Consider the following 13,605-nt stretch of genomic DNA (forward strand, 5'->3'; position numbering starts at 1 on the left):
TTGCAAAGGCCTTCAAGCTCAGTGTGTCCTAAAGCAAGCCCATGGCACTCACTCCAGCCCACACCTGCTTTGGCCTTCATGAATCCACCCTCTTCCCTCACAGCTCAAATTAGAAACTTCTTAGTGCCACCCTCCTCCTTCCTGTAAACCCCACCTTCAATCAGGCACGGAGTCCTAAGTCCTTGGGCAATCCATCACCTCAGTCCAGCCACCAACACCCGACTCTCCCACCTGGGCCACCCGGCGCGCCCACCTGGTCCCCTGGTTCCCTCCAATCCATTTCACTCTGAACTTTATGATCTTTGCTAACTATGAATAGGATCCATGTCACCTGGTCCCCTCCATAAAACCTTTCTAAGCTTCTCTTTGCTCTTGGAAAATAGCAACTGCCCAGGAGGCCACACCTGTCCGGTCCTGCCTCCCCAGGGCTCTGCATCCTCCCCCTCCACTTGCTCCCCAGGCCCCTGCATCCTCCCCCTACACTTCCTCCCCAGGCCCCTGCATCCTCCCCCTCCACTTCTTTTGCTGTGTGCCTCCAGGGCCTCTCCCCTCCCCAAGCTCTGCTGGTGCTGAGCCCCCAGCCCCCTGCATGGGAAATGCTGTCCTTTCCACTTGGCTGGTAGTGCACCTGAGGAGCCCTCAACCCTCCCAACAGGGTGGAGTCCACCGCTGTAGACTTCCACAGGGCCCATGCCCCCTCTGCGACACCTTCCTGGGGTTGGAATTCCACTCTTGGCTGCATAGTTATTTGATCCGTAATGCTTTGACTCCGCCCAGCTCACTTCTGCCCCCTCCCCCAGCCTTTGCACTGGCTCTTCCCAGTGCCTGGCGTGACTTCCCCCACACGGCAGCCTGGCTGGCCCCTGTAGCTCCTCAAGTCCTTTTCTTTTTGAGATGGAGTCTCAGTCTGTGGCCCAGGCTGGAGTGCAGTGGCATGGTCTCAGCTCACTGCAACCCCTGCCTCCTGGTTCAAGAGATTCTCCTGCCTCAGACTCCCGAGTAGCTGGGATTACAGGCACCCACCACCATGCCCGGCTAACTTTTGTGTTTTAAGTAGAGACGGGGTTTCTCCATGTGGGCCAGGTTGGTCTCGAACTCCTGACATCAGGTGATCTGCCCGCCTTGACCTGCCAGAGAGTGAGGATTACAGGCGTGAGCCACTGCAACCGGCCTGCTAGTCAAGTCCCTCTTCTAATATCACCTGCGAGGTGAGGACTCCCAACAATCTGATGGAAGCCTGCAAGGCCAGCCCCTCCCCAGCCCCACACTCCCTAACCCCTTCTCTAGGGCGTGTCCATCTTCTGACACACAATTTATTTTATGTCTTGTGTAATATATGTGTGTCTCTCTCAAATGTCATGCAGCTGGTGCGGTGGCTCACGCCTGTACTTTGGGAGGCCGAGGCCTCCACTTGAGCCCAGGAGTGGAGACCAGCCTGGGCAACATAGCAAGACCCCGTCACTCTGTATTTTAAAAAAGGAAATAAATAATAAATAAATAAAATGTCCCTCCCCAGAGCCGCGAACGTTGCCTCGTTCCCTGCCGCATCCCCAGTGCCTTGGACAGCGCCCGAGTCGCGAGGCCTCCTGCAGGCCCGGCTCCCCGGCTGCGCACGTGGGCACAGGCTTAGCGCGCGCACTGCGGCATCCGCGAATGGCGAACACATGGGCATCTATTTATACCTGAAGACACCAAAATGCATTCACTTCTTTTAAAATCAGAACAAATCGGGGAGAACGGTGCGGCCAGGGGGCCGTTCTCCCCAGGGATACTGGCAAGTCCCAGAGACCGCGCCGTCGTGCGCGAAGCCCCGGGTCGGGTCCCCCGCGGGAAGGGCCCGGGAGGGCGCCGGGCTCGGGCTCCCCTCCCGCCCGCGAGGCCCCGGGCGCGGCGCCGCTTTAAGGCTCGGGGCCGGCGCGGATGCGGAGGCTGCGGCCGTGACGTCAGCGCCCCGCCCCGGGTGATGCTGCAGCAGCGGGGACCGCGGCCGGGCAGGCAGCAGCCAGCGGGGACAGGGATGCCCGCCGTCTCCACCCACAGGTACCGCCGTCTCCCCCGCGCCCTCCGCCCGCTCCCCGGCCCGGTGCCCGCCGGAGCGCCGCGCCCTGGGCCCCGGGGTAGTCAGGGCGCCGGGTTCGGGACCCGAGGCCGGCACGGAGACCTTTGTTCCTCGTGGAAGTCTCGTGAATGGCAGAGTCCACGGAGCCCCCCGTCCCGCCCTTCCGAGGGCAGGAGCCTCGGGCCCGGGGGTTTGGGTGCCGGCCAGGTGGCAAGTGCCCTCGTCCGTGCTGGCGAGGGGAGGGGACCCTGGCCTCGGCCCCGGCACCGGGTGCGCTCCTCGAGCCCGAGGCCTGGTCCCTGGTCACCTGGGCAGGTGTCATCCGCTTCCGGCTCACCTTCTGCGTGGGGCTGACCCCTCTCCCTGACCAGGGGCCTGGCAGCGCCCCTCAGCATCCCAGGGTTACTTAGCGAGGCCACCCAGGGCTCTCCTTTCCCGAGTCGGCGCCAAGGGGAACGCGCTGAGGTGGAAGCCGGTCAGCTCCTTCTGCCCTCGACAACGAGCAACTTCTCAAATTATTTCTAGAGTTACCGCCATGCATGTTTCTCAGCTCTTCTAGGGAAGCAGAGTTAGGGGCGGAGGACAGCCAAATTCAGGCTGCACCTGGCCTGGGTTTTGGGGAAAAGGTGGCCCTGGAGTAGGGGTCAAGCTGCCAGAGATGGAACGTGGGAAACGGCCACGATTCAGAAACTAGCCTGTTCCACACACCCTTCCAAGTCCCTAGAGCCCCTTCCTGGTCCGGGAGGACCTCCCTGAAGAATTTTGAGGGTCGGTAGAAAGAAGCATGAGGGGCCGGCGTGGTGGCTCATGCCTGTAATCCCAGTACTTTGGGAGGCCCAGTCAGGCGAATCACCTGAGGTCAGGAGTTCGAGACCAGCCTGGAAAACATGGCAAAACCCCATCTCTACTAAAAATACAAAATTAGCCGGGCGTGGTGGCGGGCACCTGTAATCCCAGCTACTTGGGAGGTCGAGGCAGGAGAATTGCATGAACCCGGGAGGTGGAAGTTGCAGTGAGCTGAGATCATGCCACTGCACTCCAGCCTGGGCGATAGAGTAAGACTCCATCTCAAATAAATAACAAGTAAATAAGTGTGAGGATGGGAGGTGGCCCCAGGTGAAAATGGGTAGGATCCCATTTTCATAAAGAGAAGAAAGAAATGAGGAAATCGTTTCCACTCATAGTAGAATCGTTGTAAGCATTCAAACTACACGAACATGATTACTTTTATTAATCATTTACCTCTTAAACTTCCCATAATGCAGTTGGAGGGATCTGTTACTTTAAACATCCTGTGTACTCTGGAAGCACAGTGGGCCCCTGTATAACCTTTGGGGGGTCCAGAGAGATGAGTACATTCCCTTTTGACTGAGTAAATGGTCAGATGGTGCCATGTCTGGTGAATGTTTGTGTTTGTGTATTAAAATTAGATTTCACGATCTTAAATTCCACTCTCACTCATTTTTATGGGAACATTCAAAAATGAATTTTTAATTATTATTATTAAACAGAGTCTTGCTCTGTCGCCCAGGCTGGAGTGCAGTGGCATGATCTAGGCTCACTGGAACCTCTGCCTCTCAGGTTCAAGTGATTCTCCTGCCTCAGCCTCCTGAGTAGCTGGGATTACAGGTATATGCCACCACACCGGGATGATTTTTGTACTTTTAAAAGAGACGGGGTTTCTCCATGTTGGCCAGGCTGGTCTCAAACTCCTGACCTCAGGTGAGCCACCCGCCTGGACCTCCACTCCCAGCCAGAAGAATTTTAGAAATTAATTTTTGAGGCTGGGCACAGTGGCTCACATCTGTAATCCCAGCACTTTGGGAGGCTGAGGCAGACAGATCACCTGAGGGCAGGAGTTTAAGACCAGCCTGACCAACATGGAGAAAACTGTCTCTACTAAAAATACAAAAGTAGCTGGGCGTGGTAGCAGGTGCCTATAATCCCAGCTACTGGGAAGGCTGAGGCAGGAGAATCACTTGAACCCGGGAGGCAGAGGTTGCAGTGAGCCGAGACCGTGCCATTGCGCTCCAGCCTGGGAAACAAGAGTGAAATTCTGTCTCAAATAAATAAATAAGTAAATTAAATAAATAAATAAATAAAATCTTCTTAGAATAAACATTTGTGAACAACTTTTACTAAATGTAGTTTTAATAAAAATGATAATGCTCATCCCCAGATTTGAAGATGAATCCTTAGTAAAGACTTTCCGAGCCAGGATTAAACTAGGTTTAATTCTGGTTCCGATGCTAGAGAGAAGTTCACTGATGTGTGAGGCCCTCACTTCTGCCAGGACAGGCTGCAGTGGGGCTGGCGGAGGTGATGGGAGAGCTGTCCCATTACATAGCCCACTTTAAATAAGATCCAAGAAGCTCCTCTTTTCAAAAATACAGCTCAGGGGGTGGGTGCGGTGGCTCACGCCTGTAATTCCAACACTTTGGGAAGCCAACGCAGGTGGATCGCTTGAGCCCAGGAGTTTGAGGCCAGCTTGGGCAACATGGCAAAACCCCATCTCTACAAAAAAAAAAAAAAAAAAAATACAAAAAGTAGCCTGGTGTTGTGGCGTGCACCTGTAGTTCCAGCTATTCGGTAGGCTGAGATGAGAGGATCACCTGACCTCTCAGGGAGGTGGAGGCTGCACTGAGCCATGATGACTGCACTCCAGCCTGGGCTGGACAGAGGGAGACTCTGTCTGTCTGTCTGTCTGTCTCTGTCTCTCTCTGTATGTTTCTCTCTCTACACACAGAAACATACACACACACACACTCTCTCTCTCTCTCTCTTCCATATGCTGTTTAAAGCTGAAATTTTTTCAAACTGGGTTACAGTTCTTCATTCCAAATTTATTTATTTGTTTATTTATTTTTGAGATGGAGTCTCACTTAGTCACCAGGCTGTAGTGCAGTCGTGATCTTGGCTCATTGCAGCCTCCACCCCCCGAGTTCAAGCGACTTTCCTGCCTCAGCCTCCTGAGTAACTGGGACTACAGGTGTGCACCACCACACCTGGCTAATTTTTGTATTTTCAATAGAGATGGGGTTTCACCATGTTGGCTAGGATGGTCTCAATCTCTTGACCTTGTGATCCTCCCTCCTCAGCCTCCCAGAGTGCTGGGATTACAGGCGTGAGCCACCACACCTGGCTCATTCCAAATTTAAAGGGAAGGTTTCTAAGGCATTTAAGTTCACATTATGGGTTAAAATGCTGCTTAGAAAGAGCAGGAGATATCCCTGTGTGCCTGAAGGTGGGGAGAGGCTGGGCAGAGGGACAGAAAGGGAGTTGGCCACTGGGGCAAACGTGGGACTGTGACCTTCGGGTGGAGTCCGATCCAACTCTCCACCTCACCTGAGCGGGGTCTCACCTCTGACTCTGAAGGAGACTTACACGGTGCTGGAACTGGTGCTCTGTTTCTGTGCTTTCAATGAATGAAGCTCCAGGGGATACTAACTCCTACTTGGGTTTTTGGAAGGAAGACCGCCAATCAGCAGATTTTACCATGCAGAAATGCTTGAGCTAGGCCAGTGAGGAACATACATAAGCTTAGCTTTTTAAACATGTTAATCTTGATGTACTCCTCATCGATGAATTCTATTTCAAATGAAGTATTACTTGTCTACATAGTTCTTAGGTTTATCTGTTCTCTTCCTATGGGAAAGCATGGTATTTTCCAAGGCCACAGGACAAGTCATTTATAGAAGTGACAGGATACTGTCTCTGCTGTGTCACTCCCTGTCACCTTGGAATAAAATCCATCTCTTAACAAGGCCTCCAGGCGCCCCATGATTAGCTAAGACCTTTCTGAGGGCCTCATCTCTCACCCTGCCCCCACTGTGCCCGACGACTGTTACTCATATCTCCTTTACCCAGTGATTCTGCCAACCAGGAAGGGCCTTTCCTCACTTTTTCACCTAACTCGAGGGCAAGAACGGTGTCTTTCTTTTATCTCTATTACCTCAGCGTCTTGGTACTCAATACTCTAGCTGAATTGGAGGCTGGGTAGGTGGGTGGGTGGATGAATGCATGTTTGGAAGGGTGGGTAGGTAGATGGGTGAATGGAAGGATGGATAGAGGAGTGGCTGGAAAATAGGCAGGTGGATGTGCAGATGCTTGTTTGGATAGACAGATTAATAAATGAATGGAAGAGAGGATGTGTGGAAGGATGGATGGGCAGATGACTGAGTGGAAGAATGGCTGAATGGATGGGTGGGTGGATGAATGGGTGGATGGGTGGGTGGATGAATGGGTGGATGGATGGGTGGATGGATGGGTGAATGGGTGGGTAAATGGATATATGGATGGGTGGGCGAGTGGATGGGTGGATGAGTGGATAGGTGGGTGAGTGGATGGATGGATGGATGGATGGTGGATGGATGAATGGATGGGTGAGTGGGTGGGTGGATGGATGCATGGATGAATGGATGGGTGGGTCGATAGGTGCATGGATAAATGGGTGGGTGAGTGGATGGATACATGGACGGCTGGGTGAGTGGATGAGTGGATAGGTGGGTGAGTGGGTGGATGGATGGATGGATGAGTGGGTAGGTGGATGGATGGATGGATAGATGGATGGATGGGTGGATGGATGGGTGGGTGCGTGGGTGGGTGGATGCATGGACGAATGGATGGGTGAGTCAATAGGTGCATGGATGAATGGTGGGTGAGTGGATGGATACATGGATGGCTGGGTGAGTGGATGGATGGATGAGTGGATAGGTGGGTGAGTGGGTGGGTGGGTGGATGGATGGATGGGTGAGTGGGTGGGTGGATGGATGGATGCATGGACGAATGGATGGGTGGGTCGATAGGTGCATGGATGGATGGGTGGGTGGTTGGATGGGTGAGTGGGTGGGTAGATGGATGGGTGAGTGGGTGGGTGGATAAATGCATGGATGGATGGGTGAGTGGGTGGGTAGATGGCTGGGCGAGTGGATGGGTGGATGAGTGGGTAGATGGGTGAGTGGATGGATGGATGGATGAGTGAGTGAGTGGATGGATGGGTGGGTGGGTGGATGGGTGAGTGGGTGGATGGGTGAATGGATGAGTGGGTGGATGGATGGGTGAGTGGGTGGGTGGATGTATGCATGGAAAGATGGGTGGGTGGGTGGATGTATGCATGGAAGGATGGGTGGGTGGTTCGATGGATACATGGATGGCTAGGCAAGTGAATGAGTGGATGAGTGGATAGGTGGGTAAGTGGATGGATGAATGAATGGATGGGTGGATGGGTGGATGGATGGATGGGTGAGTGGGTGGGTGGGTGATAGATGGATGGATGGTGGATGGATGGATGGATAAGTGGATGGATGGATGGGTGGATGGATGGGTGAGTGGGTGGGTAGATGGATGCATGGATGAATGGGTGGGTGGGTCGATAGGTGCATGGATGGATGGGTGGGTGAGTGGATGGATACATGGATAGATACATGGCTGAGTGAGTGGATGGGTGGATGAGTGGATAGGTGGGTGAGTGGGTGGATAAATGTATGGATGGATAGATGAGTGGGTAGATGGATGAATGGGTTGATGGATGGGTGAGTGGGTGGATAGGTGAGTGGGTGGGTGGATGGATGGGTGGATGTGTAGGTGGGTGGGTGAGTTGATAGGTACATGGATGACTGGGTGGGTGGGTGGATGTATGGGTGGATGAGTGGGTGGGTGGGTACATGGATGGATGGATGAGTCATTGGATTAACACAGTGTTCTTCATCCTACTGGAATGTCTCTAGATCCAATCATTTTCACCATCAGTGCCTTCCAAAGAGAAGAAAGACAATCTCTGAGTGGGTAGAGGGGTGGAAGAATTTTTGGATATAAATCTGGAGTGAGGAATTTCAGAGTGATCCATAAATAATTTATCATCTAGTGATAGTGTGATGGAAAGTAGTATAAGTTAATATCAGAAAGAGCCTTACTTTTGAAGTTTAATACTAATTTTGAGAGAAAGCCTGTGATATTTATCTTGGTCAATGACAAGTGTCATCATCAGAAATCAGTGTTGGGAAAGTTGTCCCAATTTTGGGGCCTATGTCTCAGAAAGGACTTCAAAGGGAATTTATTCTGTTGCTTTTTTGTAGAGTGGGTGGGGTGGGCTGTGTCTGAGAGAATCCTGAACTCTCCCTCTGTTATTTTGGTATCTGTTTATTTCCCTCTGATCTGAGCAGTTTTCCTCTCCCTGTGTTTAGAAAAGTGGACGTTGGCTAAAACACACAAGCTAACATACTAGAATCCATTCTATTCAATCCATCAATAATCTAGATTGCCAGGCGTGGTGGCTCAAGCCTGTAATCCCAGCTCTTTGGGAGGCTGAGGCTGGTGATCAGGAGGTCAGGAGTTTGAGACCAGCCTGGCCAACATGGTGAAACCCTGTCTCTACTAAAAATACAAGAAATTAGCTGGGCATGGTGGCAGGCACCTGTAATCCCAGCTACTCAGAGACTGAGGCAGGAGAATCGCTTGAAACCAGAAGGCAGAGGTTGTAGTGACCCGAGATCGCACCACTGCACTCCATCCGGGGGTAACAGAGCGAGACTCCGTCTCAATAATAATAATAGCAATCTAGGTTAATTTCAAAGCAGTGAAAAACAGTTGGAAGCTTTGGAGCTGGTGCCTAAGTGGTGCAGATTGCAAACCCCAGCGGGGCAGAGTACAGGAGAGGAGGGGAATAGAGAGATGTCTATCTGTGAAGGCCTTGAACTTGCTCATTCCCTACCTAGGTCACAGACATTGTGAAAATGCTTAAAAAGTAAGTTGAAGCTGGCGAGTGGGGATCTGTTTTTCAGCTCTCCCTGGTTCTGTCCCTCTGCATTCCCGTGTTGTCTGTGACTACAGGATTCCAGAGTTTGGCTTATTTCTGTAAAGAGAGCATTTTCAAACACTGTCAAAGTCTCAGTTCTCCCTACTGGACTAAAACTCACTCATCAGTGGGTACTGAAGAGAAGGGGCTCGTGTTAAGCCCATTCAGCTGCCTTTGGGGAGGGTCCGCTGGCCTGCCATGAAGGAGGAACACAAGCTTTAGGGAGGGGAGGGGGCTGGCTGTGACTATCTGGTGACACAGGAGCTGTCCCCCAACCTCGAGGGAGCACTCAGGGTGCTGGGGGTGGTTCCTAGCAATGCCAGGTCTCTCGTCCTCTCTGGTCCCCTGAGACCTTCAGGGATGGGCAAAATTAGCCCTGGAAATGGGCCGCAGGTCCTAAAATAGCCTGGTGTCCTTGGAGGCCTGAGAGGAGCTGAGAGGCACTCACTTCCTCAGGACAGTCCTGACCAAGCCTCTATCTAGGAAATGGTCCCTTTGAGTTTGGGATGGGGACCTACAGGGCGGGGTCCTCTCTCTGAGGAGGGAAGGTGCTGGGCTTCGGCCTCCTGGGGCAGATGAACTGCAGATGGGCAGAAGCCCGGAGCATCACCCATGAGCAGTGGGCTCTGCTTTGGGGGCCGGTGTTTGGCTGTAAATTCTGCTCTCACGTGTTCCCACGGAAAAGGGCGAGGGCTGCCTGGAGTCGGGGGAGGACTGCCCCGGAGAAAGTAACTGTGGCCACCGGGGCTTTCCTCGCAGGGACGCCCACCAGCCCTCCCCACGATGATCCCCGCAGCCAGCAGCACCCCGCCGGGAGACGCCCTCTTCCCCAGCGTGGCCCCGCAGGACTTCTGGAGGTCCCAGGTCACGGGCTACTCGGGGTCCGTGACGCGACACCTCAGTCACCGGGCCAACAACTTCAAACGACACCCCAAGAGGAGGAAGTGCGTTCGGCCCTCCCCACCCCCACCCCCCAACACCCCGTGCCCGCTTGAGCTGGTGGACTTCGGGGACCTGCACCCCCAGAGGTCCTTCCGGGAGCTGCTCTTCAACGGCTGCATCCTCTTCGGCATCGAGTTCAGCTACGCCATGGAGACCGCGTACGTGACCCCGGTGCTCCTGCAGATGGGCCTGCCCGACCAGCTCTACAGCCTGGTGTGGTTCATCAGCCCCATCCTCGGTGAGCCCCAGCTCCATCCTGACGGTGGTGGAGGGCCTCTGGAAACCTCTGGAAGCTCATTGCAGCAGCTTGAGGGTCCTGATAGGACCAGGGAGGATCAGGAGTTAAGTTCCCCTCATTAGTCTGGGGCTGTGGGGAACACAGGGAGGGCCGGTCATATCCCAGATTTTAAGTTGCTCATCAAAACCAGACAATGGAACAGGGGCTTAGCAGCCCCCGAGGACTGGCACCGTCTCATGCCAGGCTCTCCTCATCGGAGGATCCAAGCCATGATGCTGGTGTCCTGTGGGCCTGGGAGTTCCGGAAATTTCTTGGATTCCCAAGGAAAGCTGTGGCCGCTTAGGGCCTTAGGGTCGAAAGTGGAGGATATGAGGAATTGCCGAGCGATTCCAAGAGTCTGCTCAGCTTTGGTTTTCAGGGTTTTGTCGCTGACTCCCTTTCATCATCTTATTCTTTTGATGCACTGTGGGCGTTTGAGAGCTGCCACTTCAGGAATATGGAGGCTGATTCAACGTCCCCATGTGCCATGGGGACCCCGGCAATGACCACTGGCCTGCTCTGTTTCAGGATTCCTACTGCAGCCTCTGTTGGGTGCTTGGAGTGACCGGTGTACCTCAAGGTTTGGAAGGAGACGCCCTTTCATTCTTGTCCTGGCTATAGGTCTGTTGTTTTGGCATGGAAATAAAATGGAGAGGAAAATAAAAAGGTCCCAACTGCTTCCTTTTAGGAACATTTAAAAGAATGTTGACCAGGCCGGGCGTGGTGGCTCACACCTGTAATCCCAGCACTTGGGGAGGCTGAGGCAGGCGGATCACCTGAGGTCAGGAGTTTGAGACCAGCCTAACATGGAGAAACCCCATCTATACTAAAGACACAAAATTAGCTGGGCATGGTGGCGGATACCTGTAATCCCAGATACTCAGGGGTCTAAAGCAGGAGAATCGCTTGAACCTGGGAGGTGGAGTTTGTAGTGAGCCGAGCTTGCACCACTGCACTCCAGCCTGGGTGACAAGAGCAAAACTCCATCTCACAAAAAAATAAAGAAAGAAAGAACGTTGACCAAAGCAGTTACCCAGATAGCTCTGGGCCCCGCACTGGTGTGTCCCACAACCTGGCCTGAGTTAACTGTAAGAATAGATCCCTTTGATTATTTTTTTAAAATGAGTTGATAAAGTTAATCTCATTTCTTCTCTGCTTGATGAAATAAAACTCCCATCCAAGTGCAAAACATGTGGTGAGTCTGCAGGCGCCTTTTCCACTGGGCTCTGCTTGGGGTTTAAGTTCTAAAAATTACTGGGTCCTGAAGATTCTAGACGTAAGCCGTGAGCTGCCGGGGACAGAGCTGGTCTGCGTTTCCTTGGCATGACTTTGTGTCTCTGTGTCCAGGGGCACTGCTGGGCCTTTCGCTCTTGCTGAATGGCCGGGACATCGGCATCGCCCTGGCCGACGTGACGGGCAACCACAAGTGGGGCCTGCTGCTGACCGTGTGCGGGGTGGTGCTCATGGACTTCAGCGCCGACTCGGCGGACAACCCCAGCCACGCCTACATGATGGACGTGTGCAGCCCTGCGGACCAGGACCGAGGCCTCAACATCCACGCCCTCCTGGCAGGTGAGTCTGCAGGGCTGCAGGCTTCAGACGTGTGGCTTTCAGGGCCTTCCTCACTCCCTGATTTGACAAAGAAGCTGGCAGAATTCCAATATACAGAGAAACACTAAATGATTGAAAACACATATCTCACATAACACATATCAACCACAACCTATGCTGTTGACACATCATCCACAATTATAGATCTACACAATTGTAGAGCTATAAATCCAATTTTTTTTTTTGAGACAGAGTCTCTCTCTGTAGCCCAGGCTGGAGTGCAGTGGCACGATCTCAACTCACTGCAACCTCTGCCTCCCGAGTTCAAGCAATTCTCCTGCCTTAGCCTCCCAAGTAGCTGGGACTACAGGCACGTGCCACCATGCCATGGCTAATTTTTTTGTGTGTTTTTAGTAGAGACGGGGTTTCACCATGTTAGCCAGGATGGTCTCGATCTCCTGACCTTGTGATCTGTCCACCTCAGCCTCCCAAAGTGCTGGGAATACAGGCGTGAGACACCGCGCCCGGCCATCCAAATGTTTATATACATGGATTCTCATTGTTTGAGGTTGTTATGTTCCACAAAGTCACCACAAACACTGAATTAGCGAACACCGAATTTCGCTCCTAGGAAAATTACAGCGTTAGGTTCCTGTGAGCCTCCAGTCACAATGCTTTCATCAACTCATCAACACATAACCTTGCTGTATGCATTTCTGTTTAAAACCCCTTATTTCATCTATGCCTTTGGCCGACTGACATTGGATTGATGGCCGACAGCGCTGCAACTCAAGCCTGAACGAAGCTTCGCTGTCACGCACATTTTCTATGCAAGGCACGTCTGGCCTTCTTACGCTTGGGAACATCAGACAGCTTGGGGGCCATTTAAACAGTGAAACGCCAACAGAAAACACAAAAATGTAAAAAAAGGTGGCACTAAATAGACCACACAAAAAACTCTTGTTTCAGCCGGGCGCAGTGGCTCACGCCTATAATCCCAGCACTTTGGCAGGCCGAGGCAGGTGGATCACCTGAGGTTGGGAGTTCCAGACCAGGCTGACCAACATGGAGAAACCCCATCTCTACTAAAAATACAAAAAATTATCCAGGCGTGGTGGCGGGAGCCTGTAATCCCAGCTACTCAAGAGGCTGAGGCAGGAGAATCACTTGAACCCGGGAGGTAGAAGCTGCAGTGAGCTGAGATTGTGCCATTGCACTCCAACTTGGGCAACAAGAGCAAAACTCTGTCTCAAAAAGGAAAAGAAAAGAAAACTTGTTTTTAGTGTGAGTGCAGAGACGAGAAAGCAGAGCTCAGCGCTGCGGGGCCTCAGCTGGACCACCCGCCCTTAGGAAGTGCAGGCATTGTGCTGTTCTGTGCAAATCCTTGAACGACTGTGAGAGCACCGTGAGGATTGGTTCTGCGTTTACAAATAAGTGGTAGTGAGGAGGTGAATTCGCAAATACAGAACGTGCATATAATGAGGCTTCAGCCCCACTGGTCTCCGGGGCTGGATGTATGAAAACTTCAAGGGAATTAGCTGCAAAGCGGTGCAGGAATTCAGTATCATGCTTAGTTATGAATGTATTGTCTGCAAATCAATACTGGTTGGGTACGGTGGTTCATGCCTATAATCGCTACACGTTGGGAGGCTAAGCCAGGAGGATTGCTTGAGTTCAGAAGGTTGAAACCAGCCATCACTCACCCGTCTCTAAATAATAAATAGACCCCATCTCTAAAATAAATACATAAATAAATGTAGCTTTTTAAATATAAAATATTTGCTTTGTTACAGAATAAAATGGAAGAAAAAAAATCCATTTAAAATAGCAACTGGGGCATGCCTGTAATCCCAGCACTTTGGGAGGCTGAGGTAGGTGGATCACTTGAGGTCAGGAGTTTGAGACCAGCCTAGTCAACATGGCGAAACCCCATCTCTACTAAAAATACAAAACTTAGCCAGGCATGTGGCATGCACCTGTAAT

At 52.3% G+C, this 13,605-nt stretch overlaps 1 protein-coding gene across 1 annotated transcript in view; it reads left to right on the forward strand.

Moving 5' to 3' along the window:
* The first annotated feature begins 1,968 nt into the window (after positions 1 to 1,968).
* Positions 1,969 to 13,605, forward strand: part of SLC45A1 (solute carrier family 45 member 1) — a 42,508-nt gene continuing 30,871 nt past the window's right edge. Inside the window, exons 1-4 of the mRNA XM_064363203.1 lie at positions 1,969 to 2,040; positions 9,612 to 10,032; positions 10,600 to 10,692; positions 11,419 to 11,643. Coding sequence (XP_064219273.1) covers positions 9,636 to 10,032; positions 10,600 to 10,692; positions 11,419 to 11,643 — 715 coding nt within the window. The 5' untranslated portion in view covers positions 1,969 to 2,040; positions 9,612 to 9,635. The remainder of the gene's footprint in view (positions 2,041 to 9,611; positions 10,033 to 10,599; positions 10,693 to 11,418; positions 11,644 to 13,605) is intronic.

This window comes from Aotus nancymaae, unplaced genomic scaffold (genome assembly GCF_030222135.1).
Source record: "Aotus nancymaae isolate 86718 unplaced genomic scaffold, 86718_ANA_hifiasm-v0.15.2.pri h1tg000053l, whole genome shotgun sequence".
Classification (NCBI taxonomy): domain Eukaryota; kingdom Metazoa; phylum Chordata; class Mammalia; order Primates; family Aotidae; genus Aotus; species Aotus nancymaae.